The 22,850-nt window shown below is 36.7% G+C and overlaps 1 protein-coding gene across 1 annotated transcript in view; it reads left to right on the top strand.

The window, feature by feature from the left end:
- Positions 1-19,113, top strand: part of si:dkey-121b10.7 — a 30,566-nt gene extending 11,453 nt beyond the window's left edge. The window contains exon 2 of the mRNA XM_087237767.1: positions 16,358-19,113. Within this exon, the coding sequence (XP_087093893.1) occupies positions 16,358-16,976 (619 nt within the window). The 3' untranslated portion in view covers positions 16,977-19,113. The remainder of the gene's footprint in view (positions 1-16,357) is intronic.
- Positions 19,114-22,850: the final 3,737 nt, after the last annotated feature.

Raw genomic sequence — 22,850 nt, 5'->3', positions numbered from 1 at the left:
TGAATGAACACGCTGTGATTAAGATGTGCATGTTGTTTAATTGTATAGCTCCCCCACTCCTGCAGGTTACCTGACTCTAGCAGCACCTTTTCACGACTCCATAAATCACCCTGTGGAATAAAAGTCAGCTCCCAATCAATGATGTGCTGCTTATCGATTCCTCCTTAACCAACTTTAGTGCACTTAGGCATGGAGACGGTTAATTAACCTGTGCATATTCAATCTTGTTGACGAAGTGCTGCTGCCTCTTTCAGCTCTTGACGTTCTTTATGATGCTCAGAGGTGCTCGGCTATAAAGGTTTATGTTTTTAAGACCTGCGTTTTGAGATAATGCTTGCTTTTTGTCACGGGTTTATCACCTCGTTGGCTTGTGGAGTGTTGTGTAACATAGAAGGCTCTTAGAAATGTGGATTTTTAAATGACTGATTCTGATTCAAAGATTTGTTTTGAGAAAGTGTTATTAATTTATTTGTATATATATATATATATATATATATATATATATATATATATATATATATATATATATATATATATATTAAATGTTTGATTTTGATCTTTAAAGTAAGAGTAGATTATTACAGAACGTGTAAATAATTTATTTATTTGTTTATATATTTTTAAATGACTCATTTTGATCCCTAAAACAACTGTAGAATTTCAGAGAAAGTTTATATAATTAATTTGTTTATTATAATATTTTTAGATATTTTTAAAAGACTCATTTTGATCCTTAAATCCAGTAGACTTTCAGAAAAGAGGATATAATAATTTTTTTGTTTACCTTTATATATTTACTTGACTCTTTATTTATATAGATTAATTATTTTTTTATCCAAAATTTTCCTTAGTTAAATAGCACAGAACTAATGTTTTTACACAGAAATATATTTTAAACAAATTATTTATATTATATTATAATTTTTTAATATTATTTTAGAACAAGTGTTTCATTTGTACTTATTTATTATTTATACAATTAATATTTATTGTTTATATGTATTTTTATTATTTATATTTATTGTTAATATTTATTGTTTTTACTTATTTTTCTATTATTCATATTTACTGTTTATATTTATTATTTTAAGAACAAGTAAAGTGTTTAATTTTTACTAAATATCTATTGTTTATATTATTATATTTATATTTGTTGTTTGTATTGTTTATATTTATTGTTTATGTAATTTATATTTATTGTTTATATTATTTATATTTATTGTTTATGTAATTAATATTGATTGTTTATATTACTTATATTTATTGCTTATATTATTTATTTTTATTATTTATTTTTATTGTTAGTATTATTTATTTTATTATTTATATTTATTGTTACTATTTTTTGTTTTTATTTATTTTTCTATTATTTATATTTATTGTTTATTTTTATTATTTATATTATTTTTAGAACAAGGAAAGTGTTTAATTTTACTGAATATCTATTGTTTATATTATTATATTTATATTTATTGTTTATATTATTTATATTTATATTTATTGTTTATATTATTTATATTTTTGCTTATATTATTTAGATTTTTGCTTATATTATTTATATTTTTGCTTATATTATTTATATTTTTGCTTATATTATTTATTTTTATTGTTTATATTATTTATATTTATTGTTAATATTATTATTTATTGTTAATATTATTTATGTTTATTCTATATACTTATATATTTATTTTATATTATTTTTAGAAGAAGTTAAATATGTCATTTTTACTGAATATTTTATTTGTCTCTTTGTGGGTTATTATTTTGTTTAATAGTTATTACAGAACTAATCATTTGAAATGACAATAAACAGTCAACTAAAATGCATTAGTGCTCAATATATTAAAAAGGTGTGGCTTAATTTGGCATATTTATTTACTTAAAAATTATAGATAGATAGGCAGAAAAACAGACAGATGCATTAAGACTATATATTCCACACAAAAATTGTTAATTTATTTTTATTTTTTTATGTTAAAAATGCATTCAATTTACTCCATTCAATGGCTTATTTTTCCCCTCTTTACATCAAACCTGTTCCTGATTTTAATGAATACATTTACATTTTTCATTCCTCATTGAGTGTGGATTTGAAAGCCATAAATCTGCTGAAGTCAGGGTGCTTGATTTCCCACATGACCCGGGTCTCTAACATTAAACTAGCCATTGATTGATCAGGTCTGAGGGAAGTGGTGTGGAAGAAACCGTCAGCGGCGCAGAGCAGAGACAGATGTGTTATCTATATTCCCGAGGAAAACACAGATTACAGTGCTTATAATCATCATGAGTTTGTTGAGCTGAATGCAGGATCTTTGTTTAGAGCTCCTCTAAAGCATAACAATACCATAATATGTGTGCAGATATTTGTTTATCTGAAATAAATCCTACAGTCTTTATCCTTTAAAATATATGTTATAAAATGTCTATCATAGTTTTGACCTCTATAACCTGCCCACTACCATTTTACTCAATCCTATTTCACCATTGCAGGTTGTCTCAGCCTGATCTCACGAGAAAACGTAAGTATTTTACATTTTGCCAGTTTACTGGCTAATTTGTACAAATTCGTCAGTCATACGAAATTGTACGATTTTAAAAAAAGAGGCGTGGCACCTAACCCCACCCCTAAACCCAACCATCATTGGGGGGATGAGCGAATCATACTAAATTGTACGAATTAAATCGTACGAATTCGTACGAATTAGCCACTAAATCAAAAAGTTACGAATTGACGTGAGATTGTGTTGGTTGTCTTGGCACAAAACAAAGTATATTTACACATGCGCTTTAGGTGAATTAGGCCAGGGGTTCCCAAACTTTTCAGCCCGCGACCCCAAAAATAATCATATCAGTGGCTCGCGACCCCCATTTTTCAAGGTGGTTGTACTGTAAATATGTAAACGTTGCAGACACAACTATAGGCAAATATAAACATGAACTTATTGAAAACACAAAAATGCAACAGTCTATTAGCCATATAATGTTTTTTAAAGTCATTTATGGATTTAATTACATTTTGCTTTTAAAATTAAAAGCTGATGGCTGATTGTTATTTTTATGTTGTTTTTTCTTTAATGCAACTATTAACTATATTCTGTCGGTTATGAATAAAATATGGTAATTCTAATAGTTTAATAAAATTTATTTGAGTTTTGGATATCACCAAGCGACCCCTTGTCATTGTCCCGCGACCCCCCAGGGGGTCCCGACTAGAGATGCGCGGATGGCGGTTACAGCCGCGGAATCCGTGGATAAACCGCGGATCGGGCGGATGACGTGATGAAAAATTAAATTTTAATTAAATTCGGGCGGGTGGCGGGCGGTTGTACTGTTTTTGTACACATAGCTGGCGCACCAACGAAAAAGCCTAGGACTGACTTTACAGAATAAGAGGAGGAATCGGATACACTAATTCTGGATGAAGTACAGAAGTATTCCTTTACAAACTTCCGTATAGACGGATCAGCAGAGGAAAATCTACTTTCCTTTTAGGAGAAACAAGGCCAGTCATTCCCACGACTACAGCTCCTTGCCAAGAGAATTCTATGCATTCCAGCAACAAGTGCTGCGAGCGAGCGCTCCTTCAGTGCAGCAGGGCGCATTGAGGCCAGGCGCTCTCGTCTGAATGTTAAAATGATGTGTCAAAATGCGTTTTCTATTAGGCTACAATAATTGTAAAAAAAATTGTACAGTGCGTTTAATTTAGGCTATTTATTTATTTTTGTCCCTGTGCGCCAATTGGAGACGGAGTTCACTGATATTCTGAGAGCTTTATAGGGGTGCTTCTCATTTCTTATTTGTGTATCCTCATTTCCTTTCCTTGCTTTCTTTCCTCGTCTTTCCACCCCTATAGGATGCGAGGGAAGGACGCAAGAAAAAGACTCAAGGACCGAGGAATTGAATCAAGTGAAACGACACGTCCTCGTATTGTTTATCGTCACTTCAAAGCGTCAATTAATGCTGCATTGACTTGCACGTTTGAATTAACTGCATGTCATTAAAGTCATTCTCTATTTTCTAATAATCAATAAAGAAACATTCATTTAATAATAAAAAGGAATAAGCCATTCAAATAAAGAGCTCAGTCAGCAGATGGCGGGCGGGTGCGGTTTTAAAATTTGGTCGAAAATGTTAGTGCGGATGGATGGCGGACGGATGATGAGTTTTGTAATGCGGTTTCGGATTAATAATAGCCCATCCGCGCATCTCTAGTCCTGACCCCCACTTTGAGAACCACTGAATTAGGCGAGCTAAATTGTCCGTAGTGTATGTCTGTGAATGAGAGTGTATGGATGTTTCCCAGTGCTGGGTTGCAGCTCGATGGGCATCTGCTGCGTAAAACAAATGCTGGATAAGATGGCGGTTCATTCTGCTGTGGCGACCCCAGATTAATAAAGGTACTAAGCCTGAAAGAAAATAAATGAATGTTGTGACTGACCAATTAGTATGAAGTATTCCAGAGAGCCGTGTAATAATTGGATTTAGCAGTTGTTGTGTTGACAGTGCCTTTCATAAACACAACTTTGCCGTAGGTTTGTAAAAAAACAGCTTTGTTTCAGACCCCCTTTCTCCTTTATGATGTGGTTTGTAAGATAATAATTTCCTTAGAAACAACTGAGGTATTCAGTGGCTCAATTACCGTCAAGGCCAAGAGTAAGGAGTCTTTGGCTGGTCTGGAGTTGTTCACCAACCCACAGTGGCGCACACAGTGATGCGCGGCTTCTCAGGAGAAATGCACACACTTTCACTGCTGAAATAAAGATTTACTAGTCTATTTCCTCCTCCAGCAAGAAGAGTATGATTAATCAGAGCCCCCCAAAAAGTGTTTGAAGACACTAATTATACTCCAGTCCTCCAGCTGCAGTCGTTCTCGAGCTCAAAGAGACTGGAGTCCTGTTAAATCTGCACATACGGTGGGCTGCTAACCAAGCCAGGGATGTGGTTTCCTCTTAAAGCTTCATTATGCTGCTACACACTCCATATTGAGTCACTTAAAATTCTGTGCGGTGCATTTTTGAGCCGATTTCCATTGTGCGATCTGTTTTTACTTTTATATGTGCATCGCCAGTTCTATAGGAGCCGTAGGCGCGATCTGGTCACATTTACATTTGGGTTATTAACGGAATGCCGCTCTTTGGCTTCAGCTCGTTCATCACAGATACTGTAACATGAGGTGCATCGATTGTACGCTGTGCCAGGGCTCTTCTTGTTTCCCAGAGTCCTCCTGCCAGATATAGGCTGTGAGTTTATGCCAGGCGTTTGTGGATAGTTAGTAACAGCGTGATACTGGAGGCTTTCCAGAAATGGCGACAACAGAAATTTGAGTCCTGAAGTTTGGCTGTTATGTAATTCTGACTTCAACTATATATATATTTCGGCTAGAAAAAAAGCATTTTAAGGTCATAATTTAAGCCCCTTTAAACTATATATTTTTGATAGTCTACAAACCATCGTTATACGATAACTTGCCTAATTACCCTAACCTGCCAAGTTAATCTAACTAACCTAGTTAAGCCTTTAAATGTCACTTTAAGCTGTATAGAAGTGTCTTGAAAAATATCTAGTCAAATATTATTTACTGTCATCATGGCAAAGATAAAATAATTCAGTTATTAGAGATGAGTTATTAAAACTATTATGCTTAGAAATGTGCTGAAAAATCTGCTCTCCGTTAAACAGAAATTGGGGTAAAAAATAAACGGGGCGAATAATTCAGGGGGATAATAATTTTTCAACTGTAAATATAAACATTATATAATAAAAAAAATATGTATACTAATATATTTGAATTATTTGAAATAGTAAATAATTAAATTGTACAATATTTGAATATATACATATTAACTAGAAAATAATGTATTAAAAATGCAAGTTTCAAGAAATTATTACAGTAATTAAATCAAATCATTTTGAATTTGATTTATATTTTGTATGAACAAATAAACTTATTCGATTATTTAATCCGATTTTTGTCGTCCAATTGTTGATTGGTTAATAACACATTTATTTAGACTGTCTGCTAAATCAAATAATTCAAGAAAAGAACCAGAAAAGTGCTTTAATTATTTAAGTAGTTACAAAACAAATTGCCTATTTTTTTGTGTGTGTTGCTGCTCATTCTTTTAATCTGGTCTGCTCATTGCAGATTTTATCCGACTGATAAGATTAAATCAACAACCATTAGAAATCAAGAGGAAGCTGCTGTCTGGCTTTAAGTGTGTGTGTAGTTATCTGCTTCTCTGCTGTTGTGTGTTCATCTTTGGGTGTGTTCATCCGGCTGCCGCTTCACAGATAAACCCACGCAAACACACACACACACACACACACACACACACACACACACACACACACTGCAGCACTGCTGATTTTCCCACATGATACTGAGAGGGACAATTAGTTCCCCTCTCTCACACACACACACACACACACAGGTCAGTAATGCCTGAACGTTGTCTGTTTCCTGTTAATGCGGGACTTCCGTCTCTCTGTGGAGGATGTGTGTATTTAAATGAGGGTTTCTCTCTGACCTCTGCTTCCCTGCTGTGCCACACATGTAGAGCTCAGGCATGACATTTCTACAATTATCGTAGCTTTTTTTCAAAACCTATAACCGAGAGCTTGGTTGTGACTCATTTGGATGGGAATTGTAATTAAAATCTGCCTTTTTCAGTGCTTAAAGGGATAGTTTAGGCAGAGGCATCTTTCTTTCTTTTGAACTCAAAGGAAGATATTCTGAAAAATGCTGGGGGGGAGAAACAACCATTGACTTCCATAGTATATTAAGTTTGAAAGAGACATATAATGAAAATCTTTATTTTAAAATACTTTAAAGGGACATTTTAAATAAGTGCTAATCATTTTTTTTTGAGTATACAGTTGAAATCAGAATTATTAGCCCCCTTTGAGTTTTTCCTTTTTTTAATATTTCCCAAGTGATGTTTAACAGAGCAAGAAAATTTTCACAGTATGTCTGATAATATTTTTTCTTCTGGAGAAAGTCTTGTTTGTTTTATTTCGGCTAGAATAAAAGCAGTTTTTAATTTTTTAAACACCATTTTCAGGTCAAAATTATTAGCCCCTTTAAGCTATTTTTTTCGATAGTCTACAGAACAAACCATCATTATACAGTACAATAACTTGCCTAATTAACCTAGTTAAGCCTTTAAATGTCACTTTAAGCCAGGGGCAGACTGGGACTAAAAATCAGCCCTGGCACTGTGGCCACACTAGCCCACATTACCTTACCCACACAGCCCCATCCACGGACACGCACATTCACTACTTATATTAGTATTATAAGCAGTACCATATGTAATAGATATTTAAACATTTAATGTATTTGAGTGGAACAAAAACAACCCATTTATTACAAATTTATACATGCAGTAATTTAATTCATTCATTTTCTTTTCGGCTTAGTCCCTTTATTAATCTGGAATCACCACAGTGGAATGAACTGCCAACTATTCCAGCATACTGTATGTTTTAGGCAGCAGATACCCAATTCACCTATAGCACGTGTTTGGACTTGTGAGGGAAACAGGGAGAAACCCACGCGAACATGCGAACTCCACACACGAATCATCGACCTTCTTGCTGTGAGATGACAGTGCTACCCACTGCGTTGCCCCCTTTCGAGACTATTTCAGTTAATTTTATGCATTTGGCAGCATATGATTTTAGAGCAATTTTCTTTTTCAATTTTTCGCCTTTCCTTTTTTATGGTCCATCTCTGACAATTAGCTTGTGTTGCTCTTACTGTTTGTTTGACATTCTTGCCAGATTTTGATAACGTCCATGTAACCTCTGATTGGGTCGGTCCCTTTCGAAACCAGACGGCCATTGCCAATTGGGCCAATGCTTAACATTTATTACTATTATTACTATCATCATCATCATCATACTCGCATCTTGCAAGAGATAAAAGCTGCCTGCGTGTAAAAACAATACATTTAAAAAAATAAAAATAAAAAAAAATAGCATACCGACCCACATTTAAAAAATGGTCCGGCCCTTCTGGCATTTGCCAGAATTGCCAGATGGCCAGTCCGCCCCTGCTTTAAGCTGCATAGAAGTGTCTTGAAAAATGTCTAGTCAAATATTATTTACCGTCATCATGCCAGAGATAAAATAAATTAGTGATTAGAAATTAGTTATTAAAACTATTAGGATTAGAAATGTGGTAGAGAACTAATAGATAGCTAATAATTCTGACTCCAACTGTATTTGTAAAAAAACAAAAACTCTTCTATTACAGTAAGCTATAGACTATATAAAGTAAACACGTCCATGGATAATGCATGCAGCCATCATCAGATGATAAGAAACCTTTCTCGGGTTGGTCATCTCTGCTAGAATTCTGTACGACTCTGAGAGGAAATCTTTGTTTAGTTAAATTGAAATGTAGGAGAAACAACTGAGATGTTCTTCTATGTGATGTCTTTCTGTCCTAAAGTAGTGCTGTCTCTTGTTTTCTGTCTGCTGACATGTTTCAGCAGTTTTACGGTGCTACACTTGTTATTTCCAGCTGACTTTAATTGCTTCCCACAGTTTCTAGAAGCTCCCATTTGCTGTGTAATGACAAGCCTGTGTCCTCACTGTGTGTGTGTGTGTGCGTGTGTGTGTGTGTGTGTGTGTGTGTGTGTGTGTGTGTGTGTGTGTGTGTGTATGTGTGTGTGTGTGTAAGATGATTTTAAGGCTTTCTTGAGGCTCAAGTCTGAGGGAATGTTTTATATCATGTGTAATGGCTTCTGCTCTTAAACATAATGCTCTTACATTAATGCTCTTTTAAATGAATGCTCTTAAACATAAAAGTTCTTCATCGGCTTCAGTGGTTCTTTGAAGAGTTGTTATAGAATCTATAGAGGCTTTTTTTGTTTCTGTGTGGAGTTTGCATGTTCTCCCTGTGTTTCCTCTGGGTGCTCTGGTTTCACCCACAGTCCGAACACATGCGCTATTGGGGAATTGAAGAAACTAAATTGGCCGTAGTGTATGAGTGTGTATGAATGTGAGAGTGTATGGGTGTTTCCCGGTACTGGTTTGTGGCTGGAAGGGCATGCGCTGCGTAAAACCAAAGTCCCTTTAAAGGCAAGTCATTTCACTTGGCGGCCATCTTTGAAGCGCATCTGGGGCAGTACGCTAGGGCATTCTGTTTGAATGGGGAAACATCAAATTCTCCAAAACTAATTGCCAAGCTTACGATTACATTTCATATTACTAATGACCAATAAAATTAAACAGCATCTGTCTATTTAGTTTCATTTCTAAATGTTCGTATCACATAAAATCTGCAGAAACTCATGTCTGGTCCGAGCCCCTGCCCTGGAGAATTGTCATTCTATTGCGATCACTGATTGGCTCCTGTGATAGAAGGTGGGCTTTATTCACCATTTAGCAATCGCTGATTGGCTCCTGTACTAGAAGGCGGGGCTTCATCCGCTATATTGACAGTTACACTTTTCCCCATTGAAAAGTATACAAGTGACGTGTCTTGTGTATTCTATATTCTTAAAACATATGCCAGAATAGTTGGCGGTTCATTCCGCTGTGGCGACCTATGAAATAGAAACTAAAAACAACAAAGAAAAAAAATGAAAAAAAAAACAACATATTAGGGTGTGTTAAAACTGTTTTTTATCCACTTTGTAGTGAATAAAAGCTGGGAAAGTGGATTTTGTTGAAAACTCTGCATACCCGGTATACCGGGTCTGTGACGTCATGTACTTCCGCTTTCTCCGTAAGTGGTTCTGTTCTCTCATCAGTTGGAATAAAATAACTTTTGCATAGATTATGGTAGAGACATTTTTCTTTTTTCCTATGATTACTGACATGTGCAGGAACCAACCAAATTAAATACAGCAACCTACAATAGACCACACAAAACCTAAAAAGTACACTTTCAAATTTAAGCTTACAAAAAAAAGTGCCTCTTTTTTGGATGGGTTTATTTTAACACTGACAACATATACTATTATTTCAACAGTTTTTTTTTTTGTAAGAATTTTCAAAGGGTTTCCTTTAAAATGATACCAAACTTTTGCCTTTACACTTTTGCATGTGGATTTGGGAAGCTTTTAAATTTGGGTAGGTGGCAACCCCGAAATAGCACTTGACTTTAATAATGTTCTTTACCGTTTTTTTACGAGTATCTGTGAGAGTTTAGGTTTGGAAAATGTTTAGAATTTTCTTCCGAATGTTTTATTACATAAACAATAATTTAATATTGAGTTTGTGGCTGCATATTTAGTTTTCCGCTTCATATTACCAACTAAAACTAAACACATTAACTGCTAAAAATGTTTAAAATCATTAAATATTTGAATAATTAATCAGTTGCCTGGGTACATTTTAGTATTGTATATTTTATATTTATTTTTCAAACACAGGAAATGATAGAGAAGAAATGACTTGCTTTCAAAATGCAACAATGATAAATAAACAATATAATATAATCACTGTAATGTAAAACTACAATACAGTTGAATTATTATTCATTCATTTTTTTCATTTTCCTATGGCTTAGTCTTTTTATTAATCTGGGGTCACCACAGCAGAATGAACCGCCTACTTATCCAGCATATGTTTCACACAGCGGATGCCCTTCCAGCTGCAGCCCGGTACTGGGAAACATCCATACACACTCATTCACTTAATTCATCTATAGCACATACATTTGGACTGTGGGGGAAACCGGAGCACCTGGAGGAAACCCACACCAACACAGGGAGAACATGCAAACTCCACACACAAATGCCAACTGGCCCAGCTGGAACTCGAACCAGCGACCTTTTTGTTGTGAGGTGACAGTGCTAACCACTGAGCCACCATTTTGCCCAAATTTTTTATTATTTGTATATTTTTCCAAGTGCTGTTTAATGGAGAAGTTTTTTTTTTCAACATAATAGATTATAGTAACTGATTTGTCTGTGCCTTAAGGACAGTACATACTATTTTTCAGTTATTTTCCGAGATTTCAGTACTAGTATTCAGCCTAAAGTGCTATTTTAAAAGCTTAACTAGGCTAATTAAATTAACTAGGCAAATAAAAAAAAAATAAAAACAGCTTTATTTTCCAGCCAAACTAAAAAACTAAAAGAATCCTCCAGAAGAAAGTATATAATAAATGTCCTCGCTCTGTTAAAGATGACTTGGGAAATATTTGAAAAATAAAAAAAATATTCAGAGCAGGGCAATTTAGTTTTCCTTGAACTGTGCTGTGTGCTTGGAGGATGAAAATAAGATGCTAGATGTGTGCTAACGTAAGCAGAAGCTCACTTCAAGAGCTGGTTTCAGGCCTGTGTTGAGCTCTTAATAGGAAGCGGATCCTGATGAGCCTCATTGATGCCAGATGTGGCAGAGATCATGCAGGAACATCCTGGGTCACTGCAGCCCTGACTCACACACACACACACACACACTCACACACACACATACATTGACACTCAGTTTGGAGCACAAACTCTGATCATGGAGATACTGAGCTGCAAATCAATAGGAGTCTGATGTGTGTAATATACGCACCGAGCTCAGAGGAAGTGTGTGTGTTTGTATTTGTATGTTTGCCTGTGTTTGTTTGATTGTGTATGTATATGTGTTTGTGTGTGTGTCTTTGTGTGTGTTTGTTTGTCTGCCTGCGTTTGTGTTTGTGTGTGATTTTGTGTTTGAACGTGTATCTGTATTGTGTGTGTTTGTGTATTGGCCTGTGTGTGTGCGTACGTGTGTGTGTGTGCTTATGTCTGTGTATGTTTGTAAATGGACCTTCTTTTGCCCTCAGAACTACCTTAATCATTCCTGGCATAGACCTGGAGATGGTTGTGCGTGAAAATCCCAGTACATCAGCAGTTTCTGAAAGTTTCTGAAATACTCAGACCAGCATGCTGGCACCAACAACCATGCCATGACCAAAGTCACTTAAATCACCTTTCCTCCCCATTCCGATGCTTGGTTTGTACTGCAGCAGATCGTCTTGACCATGTCTACATGCCTAAATGCTTTGAGTTGCTGTCATGTGACTGGCTGATTAGAAATTTGTGTTAATGAGCAGTTGGACAGGTGTTCCTAATAAAATGGCCGGTGAGTGTATATCTGATTGTTTTTTGTGTGTGCATGTGTGTTAATGTGTGCATGTGTGTTAATGTGTGTGTGTGTGTGTGTGTGTGTGTGTGTGTGTGTGTGCGCGCGTGTTTGTGTGTGTAATCAGCCATGACTTTCCACACTGTGTTTATTGTGTCTCTTTCCTAGTTCAACATGTTTTTGGATCAGAAGTGCGTTTGGATATTTGTAAAAGGAACCCGCAGAAACCCAAAGCAAACAGTGGCGCTCAGTCAGTCAGTAGATCTGTGCGATGATGGCCGGTGGCAAAACATTCACTTTTGCTAGCATTCTCTCAGGAACATTTTGGTTGGTTTTGACTACCAAACAAATCTTTATCTTTTCTTTTTTAGAGGGTGAATGTCAGAGTGTACGGGTGTTTTCCAGTACTGGGTTGCGGCTTGAAGGGCATCCACTGCGTAAAACATATGCTGGAATAGCTGGCGGTTCATTCCGCTGTGGCGACCCCTGATAAATAAGGGACTTAGGCAAAGGAAAATGAATGAATAAATGGATGGTCTGCCAGCTGCAACCCAGTACTGAGAAACACCCATACACACTCACATTTACACACACTCATACACTAGGGCCAATTCAGTTTTTCAATTTACCTATAACAAGCACCTGGAGCACCTGAAGAAAACCCACACCAATAAAGGGAGAACATGCAAACTCCACACAGAAACGCCAACTGGCACAGCCAGGACTCAAACCAGCGACCTTCTTGCTGTGAGATGACAGTGCTAACCACTGAGCCACCGTGCCTCCCCTGAATAATCTTGAACATAAAAAAGTAATGAGATTTTGAGGTTAGTAATGTGTACACGATGATTAAATGATGACATATTTAGGGTGAACTAATCATTTAGCATGTTTAACCCAATACGGACTGTACGGCGCACTTATTAAGCATGTGGATATTTCTGGAGGTCATCTTTTTTTTTGCAGTGGGCCACCCGCAGCTTTGCCTTCTGCGCTGGTGAAAAACACAAATAAATTGTTGCCAGGCTGTGAGCTGATAAACTCCTTGGTACTGCAGGCTCACATTCCCAGCCCCAGATGCTAACCACTACCGCTACGCTAGGTGTGATCAAAACAAACAGCACGCATGCTTACAGCCGCACAGGTAACAGCAGCTGTTGCGATAAACAACAAAAATACTGGCTGGAGATCAGACGCCCTTCGCAAACCTGCACTTTATCTTTCCATGTTGATTTGGATCTGGAGATCAAATATGAGCACTGAGCCGAGAACTGAGAAACGCTAAAACTATTCACTGATTAGCTGTTTTTAGCTAATTGCTGTTTTCAGTGTAAACATAAGGTAAAGTTGATTTAATAATGGCACATTCGTTTATTTTAGACAGTTTGTGACACAGTGCCTATATAATTTACCATGCTACTTTGAATATTGGGTCTGAAATGTTAGTATGATTTCAAAACAATATTAGCATTATTTAATTGAGTGTGAACAATGCTGTACTTTGATAGCCGTTAGCTATATGGAATATTTTTGTGAAACTATATTATTAAGGAGAAAGTCTGAATGTGTGAATATAAAACTATGTTTACATGTAACATGATGTCAGTAACATGATGTCAGTAGATGCGGCCAATGCCATTAGCTTCCATTAGCTTGATTACTCTGAATAAAACATGCACTTAGCCGTGTGTACACAGCCAAACAGCACTTGCTCTTTAGTCATAGGGTGAGAATGACAACATTGACATTAACCGTGACATTGTTGAGGCTAATTAAGAGGTTTGTGTGTATGTGATGCATCAGGATAGCATCCTTAAAGGGACAGTTCCTCCAAAAATGAAATGTACAGTACTCACTATTTACTCACCTGTTACTTGTTCCACACCTGTTTTAGTTTCTTACTTTACCTCGTTCATTTTAATTCCGCTTATTCCCTTGTTTATCAGGGGTCATCACAGCGGAATGAACTGCCAACTATTCCGGCATATGTTTTACATAGCAGATGCTCCAGCCGCAACCCAGTACTGGGATACACCCATACACACTCATTCACATACACGCTCATACACTATGGCTAATTTCCACCTATAGCGCATGTGTTTGGACTGTAGGGTAAACTGGAGCTCCTAGGAAACCCACACCAACATGGGGAAAACTTCTCAGAGAAATGCCAACTGACCCAGCCAGGACTCGAACCGGCGACCTTCTTGCTGTGAGGCAACAGTGCTAACCACTGAGCAATCGTGCCGCCCAGACCAGGCACAAGTCAAAAAATCCAAGTACTCAGTTAAAATAGTTGGGTTAAAAATATCCCAACATACAACGCAACTATAGGTTATTATACTGTAGCACCTTCCCAACTAAGGGTTATGATTTAAACCAATGCATTGGGTTATTTTGATTAAATGTTATTTTTCATTCTGGTATTACTATTGCTTCTATTACTAGTACTACTATTACAATATAGGTTCCTAGCGAAAGGACAGTGTATTTAATAAAAAGGCAACATACCATAACCAAGACTGTATGCGACACTGGGTTGATGTCTCCGCTGGGACCTAAAAGGAAGAATGATGGCCGAAATCTCAAATACGTGTGTCGTTTCCTCCAAAAAATAAAAAACTGTAGAGGTAAACACAGGAGGTAGAGAGAGCATTTTATTCATTTTATAGAGATAGACTGAAGCACGTGTTGTCATCAATAATTAAAATGGCTGGTGAAATAGAGATAAAATTCATGACAAAAAATAAAAAAATTATATATATATATATATATATATATATATATATATATATATATATATATATATATATATATATATATATATATATATATATATATATATATATATATATATACAGTTGAAGTCAGAATTATTAGCCCCCTTTTGATTTTTTTTCTCTTTTAAATATTTTCCAAATGATGTTTAACAGAGCAAGGAAATTTTGACAGTATGTCTATTAATATTTTTTCCTCTGGAGAAAGTCTTATTTGTTTTATTTCGTCTAGAATTAAAGCAGTTTTTAATATTTTAAAAACTATTTTTGGGACAAAGTTGTTAGCTAACTTTATTAGTTAAAATAAAGCTAACTTTAAAAGTTATTACTAACTTTTTTTTAATAATCTACAGAACAAATCATCGTTATACAATAATTTGCCTAATTACCCTAACCTGCCTGTCTAATTTACCTAGTTAAGCCTTTAAATGTAACTTTAAGCTGTATATAAGTTTCTTGAAAAAAATCTAGTCAAATATTATTTACTGGCATATATATTTACATATACATATACAGTGACCCAAAAATCCAAAAATAAATAAATAAATAAATTAAAAAAAAAAAAATATATATATATATATATATATATATATATATATATATACAAAAATACAAAGTTTCAAATCAACAAATAAAACATAAAGACGAATATATACCATGCAAAAATAATTAAAGAAAAAAAACAATCAAACGTAACCGCTGTATACACGTATCCACTTAATAAAAAAAAATTTCTCACTTCTCTGCCACAGCACGCTCGCTTGCCAGGTAAACTGACCCCGAGCTGGAGTCTGGCGTCCTTCAAGTAAGGTTGTAGATGCCTGACGTTGGCCAGATTAAATTTAACAATTTTAGTGACCTTCTTGCCTTGGCTTCTTGATGGGATGGCGTCATCCTCTGAGATACTGGAGATTATCAGGTCTCCAGGGTCACTTTTAATAAACTTTCCCGCCTTTTTTTGGTTTATGATTAATAATTAAGATTCTTGAAATTAATATTGGGCGGCGCAGTTTTGCAGTGTATGATCGCCTCACAGCAAGAAGGTCACTGGTTCGAGTCTCAGCTGGGTTAGTTGGAGTTTCTGTGTGGAGTTTGCATGTTCTCCCAGTGTCCACGTGGGTTTCCTCCGGGTGCTCCGGTTTCCCCCACAGTCCAAACACATGCGGTACAGGTGAATTGAGTAGGCCCAATTGACCGTAGTGTATGTATGTGAATGAGAATGTATGGGTGTTTCTCGGTGATGGGTTGCAGCTGGAAAGGCGTCCGCTGCGTAAAACATATGATGGATAAGTTGACGGTTCAATCTGCTGTGGCGAGCCCGGATTAATAAAGGGACTAAGCCAAAAAGAAAATGAATGAATGAATGAATGAAACACACATTTACATAAGTAAATAAGCATTCAATTATTGGCAAAAATTCTGTGCATTACTTACATTTTAATATGTCAATGCATAGGAAACACGGACCACACTTCATCATGACCAACTGTGACCTTGTCTTTCAGGAATCTAATGCCTCGTTCATTAGACGGCCAGATCACCATGGAGAAAACGCCCAGCTACTTCATCACCCATGAGGCCCCAGCACGAGTTTTTTCCATGAGCCGCGGCACCAAGCTCATCGTGGTGGTGCGAGACCCTGTAACACGGGCCGTGTCTGACTACACCCAAACCCTGAGCAAAAACCCCGGCCTGCCGTCCTTCCAGAGCCTGGTCTTCAAGAACTCCAGCACGGGGCTGATCGACACATCCTGGAGCGCCGTGCGGATCGGCATCTACGCCAAACACCTGGAGAACTGGCTTCGGTATTTTCCCCTCGCTCAATTCCTCTTTGTAAGCGGCGAGAGGCTGGTAACAGACCCGGCAGGCGAAATGGGACGCGTGCAGGACTTTCTAGGCCTCAAACGGGTGGTGAGCAATAAGCACTTCTACTTTAATCAGACTAAAGGCTTCCCATGCCTGAAGAAGCCGGAGGGAAGCAGCAGGCCGCGCTGTCTGGGGAAATCAAAAGGCAGAGCGCATCCACAGATCCCGCCGGACGTCCTGCACAGACTCAGGGATTTCTACAGGCCGTTCAACATGAAGTTCTATCAGATGACCGGACATGACTTTGGCTGGGACTGAAGAAAAATGAACGCTTTGGAGAAATGAAATTGACTATTGATTTTCAGTATCTTCAATCTTGGTTTGGCGTGTACAGTAGGAGATCACGGTGTGTACTGTGTGCTCTGGCACAGTATGATGTAAGCTATTTTTCCATCCACCCATGTACGCTTCAGGATATTTTGTTAAAAAAAGCTTAGAATGGGGACGCCAAGAAGTGCATCAATTCTACAAATGTGCATAAAAATGTGTGTGTTCATTTACATTATAATCTGATCAGTGGCGTAGCGGATGGGCCCGCAGGGCACGCACCGCGGGGGGGCCCCGCGTGATTAGGGGGCCCCACGTCGTCGCGATTTTCAATAATTGAAAATCCAGAAACCGCAATAATCAAACTCTTGGGAACAACTGTGGTCGGAACCAAAGTTCACAGGTCTGTGTTCTCTGAACACCTCTCAAGCGGTGGACTACTTCATTCTGATTGCTTGCCGCCGAACCGCGTCATAGCCAATGAAGACGCGCCGCTGTTTCTCGCCGCCGGTTCTCGTTAAAAAATGAATGACTTCTGGCTACTTTGACGCTCTCGCCGCTTTCGGTTTGTGATCGCTCCTCAGTTTGTGAAGGATTCCCCACGTTGTCGCTGCACCCCGCCTACTTTCCCCGCTCCTCAATTTGTGACATAGATATATACACTAGATATCGCATAGGGACCCTGAGCATGCGTCAATAGCGCCGCCACATTGGTACAGTGCTCCCAGGACAAATGCATTCAACCGCACTAGTCAAGACAGTGTTATTACGTGAAGATGCGGGACTTTAGCGCTGTCTACGGGTGTAGTAACGAGCAAACAAAGAAAACAAAGCACAAAGGCAGAACATTTCATAGGTAAGATTAAGTTTTTTTCTGTTTTTGTATGTTCTGAACTTTTGTGCTAAACAGGTAGCGTTATTGATGATAATACAGTCTCTTACTGCATTCATCATAAGGCAAAGCAGCTCCAATTGGCACTAAATACTCGGCTTATGCTGGTTTTGTTGAGTAAAATCAGCAAATAATGCAAAAGAAATGTGACAACGAGATGCTGCGATGCCAAAAACTTGTATTATTGTCGGCTAGTGAACGAGTCGTTCATAATGGAGATTCATTTACAAATAAATCGCTCCCTCCGTCAGTATGAGAAGTGAAAGCAGGAGAGGAGCTGTGTTTCAGGACACGGATTAGATCAAATTTAACAGGGAGGGTGAATAGTACATTTCTGTACACACAAACACAAGCTTTTTGTCAGGAATACTCTTGCGATCACTGATCCATCAATGTAGAAAAGTGATGTAAAATTATAATTTTCATAATTAAAAAAAAATTGCATACTGGAAAACTCCCGATCATAGATATATGTGTATATGTGTATATCTCTGGCTCTGCCCCCGCATTTTGCGCTACGCCACTGAATCCGATGCACAATATGAAATAATTTGATCTCAGCAGATGATGTGACTGGATAACTAGACTGATCAGAAGATCAATTTCATCCCACACCTCTGGATACTCTGCACAATTATACATATTTCTGCAAACATCTATGGAAAGTATTATTATACTAGTATACTTTAGCTGGAATGTTTCCCAAACATCAGGTTCCTGCCTCCAATAATTAAATAAAATAACCTGACAAAGTTAGTTACTATACTTTAAAACCAATGTAACATTTTTAGTATTCACGATCCCAAAAGCCATAATCCTGTAAATGAAAGGCCAAAGCTCATAAAACATTTTAATTTTTAGTTAACAGCGTGAAGTCAACAGCCCTTTGATTCTTAAGCTCAAGCTATGGAAACTTACTATACATAGTATTACATAGTATTCCTATTCCTATCTGTGATCTTGTGTTCAGATTACTGATGTTTGCAAGCATAGGAAGTTCTGTGAGTAACTGAACTGATTCATCTGATTAGTCGGTTATCCAATCACATGATCTGTCGAGGCAATATTAAGCTACTATGTATCAAGTAATTTATTTAATATATTTGTTTTTGTTCTAGTTCAGTCACGTTTTCTACTTAGTTTACTACTTGATTTACTGATGGTAAATCATACTAAACGTTTACTGTTTTAGGTCCTGTAGGATTACCTAAATGATTTACATTTGCTAAATGTCAGAATAATGAGAGAATTTAAAAAAAATACATATATATATTTATTAATTTCTAGACGGTCACAAGTTTACACACATTTCCTTGGTATTTTTTAGCTTTGCTTTTAAACTGTACAACTTTGGTCAAATGTTTTGGGTATCCTTCCACAAGCTTCTCGCGATAGTTTGAAGGAGTTTTGACCCATTCCTCCTGACAGAATTGGTGTAGCTGAAGCAGATTTGTAGGCTGTCTTGCTCTCACAAGCTTTTTCAACTCTGCCCACAAATTTTATATAGGATTAATATCAGGGCTTTGTGATGGCCACTCCAAAACATTCACTCTGTTGTCCTGAAAGCACATTTTAACTATTTTGGCAGTATGCTTAGGGTCATGGTCTGTTTGGAAAACCCATTTGTGGCCAAGTTTTAATTTCCTGGCTGATGTCTTGAGATGTTACTTCAGTATTTCTACATAATGTTCTTTCTTCATGATGCCATCTATGCTGTGAAGTGGAGTAGTTGCTCCTGTAGCAAAACAGCGCCACAACATGATGCTGCTGCCCCCATACTTCACAGTTGAGATGGTGTTCCTAGGCTTGTAAGCTTTCCACTTTGTCCTCCAAATGTAACACTGGTCATTATGGCCAAACAGTTCAATCTTAGTTCCATCAGACCACAGGACATGTCTCCAAAAATCATTTTTTTCCAAGTGTTATTTAGCAAATTGTTATCTGGCTTTTTTGTTGATTCTGGCTTGATGATTTTCCCACGTTTGTCACACAAGGAAGCAGCGTGCTTGAGGTTTTCATTACTATACTTTTCTACACTTGTGCCTCCAATTAACTCAAATGTTGTCAATTAGCCAATCAGAAACTTCCTAAACCTTGTCACCATCATCTGAGCTTTTTCAGAGGCAGAATAATCATAATAATAATAATAATCTTGAAATTAATTTCAAGAAAAGTTATAACAATTTCTTAGAAAATATTTGTCTCATTATTCTGCTAATAAGGTTAACAGAAACACATTTGATAATCCTAACTTACCTAAAAGAGAAACAGTTTAGTCACATTAACATCTGACTTTTTAAAATTGTTATGTGCCTTTTTATACAGTGTATGTAAACGTCTGGTATCAACTATATATATATATATATATATATATATATATATATATATATATATATATATATATATATATATATATGTGCACATTTTAAGATTTTATACACAGCTTAGCATTTGTAACCCACATTTTTTACACAGCATCGCAAAATGTGCATCTAAATTTAAAAGAAGTTTAGTTCAATCTCAGTGTCGGTGCTACAAATTCATCAATTACATAACAAATCTGATTCATCTATAAAAATACAGCTCTACAGAAAGCAATAGTAGCATTTTAGAGCATATTTATTTATTTATTTATTCTCATCCGACAGTGTTAGTGCTGTTAAATTGCTGATATTTCTGAATGTTCTCTATAAAAACATTTTACTTTAACCTTTTAAGATTATCATCGATCTGTTTAATCCATGCATTTTACACCGTATATTTTTGAGCGTACTGTATATAGTTTGCGACTGATTCATGTACAAATGATCTGAAAAGCTGAAGTTGCTGCTGGTCCTCTATTTCAGATGCCCATAATGATACAGCTCAAAACACATTTGTTCTTCATGATTTATCGCTGCCAAAAAGAGCAAAACCGTGGATGTTCTCTTTCAACCACTGTTATGTAATAGACATGAGACGTATAAAACGGGGAGAGACAGGGAGGGAAGCAATAGAAATGTGGTATACAAACTTAATTTATTATTGTGTATTTTTCATTTAAAGGAATTTCCTGCAAGAGATCCTTTAGCAAACGTTATTTCTTTATAATGTTTCACAGTGCTTTGGTTTTGACTATGTGGATTCTTTGGTTTAAATTTTGAACCCTGCATTTCTGTTTTATATACAGTTTAATGACAGATGATTACTGATGAATTTCTCTTGAAATTGAGTAATGTAGCCTTCTCTTATTTTAAATAGTTTGTTTTATTTTCTCCAAAAAAAAAAAAAAAACCTTAAAATTCCACAGGGATGAATACTGGACTATGCAATATTAAGACTGAAATAGTTCTGCTTCTGCTGTAAATTGCTGTTATTTATATTTATGAATGTAAAAGTTTTTAAATCTCTCCGTGTCCAAATATATAATGAAATCAACAAGCAGCTTTTTTTCTACACAATGTTGTAATAAACCAATATGAGAGGAACTTTGTTTATATTGTTTGCTTGAGATGTATGGATTTTACAGTGTGTGTTGATAGATAGATAGATAGATAGATAGATAGATAGATAGATAGATAGATAGATAGATAGATAGATAGATAGATAGATAGATAGATAGATAGATAGATAGATAGATAGATAGATAGATAGATAGATAGATAGATAGATAGATAGATAGATAGATAGATAGATAGATAGATCTACTTCTGATCTACTGGGATTTTCATGCACAACCATCTCTAGGGTTTACAGAAAATGGTTTGAAAGAGAGAAAATATGCAGTGAGCGGCAGTTCTGGGGGTGCCAGAGGTCAGAGGAGAATGGCCAGACTGGTTGAGCATCTTTAAATGCACAACACGTCCAACCTTGAGGCAGATGGGCTACAGCAGCAGACGACCACATCGGGTGCCACTCCTGTCAGCTCAGAACAGGAAACTGAGGCTACAGCTCGCACAGGCTCGCCAAAATCGGACAATAGAAGATTGGAAAAACGTTGCCTGGTCTGATGAGTCTCGATTTCTGCTGTGACATTCTGAAGGTAGGGTCAGAATTTGGTGTCAACCATAGATATATACACTAGATATCGCATAGGGACCCTGAGCATGCATCAATAGCGCCGCCACATTGGTACAGTGCTCCCAGGACAAATGTCATTCAACCGCACTAGTCAAGACAGTGTTATTACGTGAAGATGCGGGACTTTAGCGCTGTCTACGAGTGTAGTAACGAGCAAACAAAGAAAACAAAGCACAAAGGCAGAACATTTTTTTAGGTAAGATTAAGTTTTTTTCTGTTTTTGTATGTTCTGAACTTTTGTGCTAATCAGGTAATGTTATTGATGATGACAGTCACTTACTGCATTCACCATATGGCAAAGCAGCTCCAACTCGCACTAAACACTCGGCTTATGCTTGTTTTGTTGAATAAAATCAGCAAACAATACAAAAGAAATATGACAACGAGATGCTGCGCTGCCAGAAACTTGTATTATTGTCGCCTAACGTTAGTGAAAGAGTCGTTCGGGGGATTCATTCACAAATGAATCGCTCCCTCCGTCAGTATGAGAAGTGAAAGCAGGAGAGGAGCTGTGTTTCAGGACATGATTATATTAAATTTAACAGGGAGGGTGAATAGTACATTTCTGTACACACAAACACAAGCTTTTTGTCAGGAATACCCTTGCGATCACTGATCCATCAATGTAGAAAAGTGATGTAAAATTATAATTTTCGTAATTAGAAATAAAATTACACACTAACATCCAGGAAAACTCCTGATCACAGATATATGTGTATATCTCTGGCTTTGCATGGTCACAGTCCTCCACTGTACCTTGGTCCCGCATTCATTTCAAAGGAGCGCTACCCTGTAGCAAGATGGCGGTGCTATTGACGCATTCCGTCCAATAGACAACAATAGGCCAGGCGACATCTAGTGTATATATCTATGGCTGTCAACAACATGAAAGCATGGATCCATCCTGCCTTTCA

Source organism: Danio rerio, chromosome 1 (genome assembly GCF_052040795.2).
Source record: "Danio rerio strain M-AB ecotype USA chromosome 1, GRCz13ab, whole genome shotgun sequence".
In the NCBI taxonomy this organism is placed as follows: Eukaryota; Metazoa; Chordata; class Actinopteri; order Cypriniformes; family Danionidae; genus Danio; species Danio rerio.
This window is presented reverse-complemented; position numbering and strand designations above follow the sequence as displayed.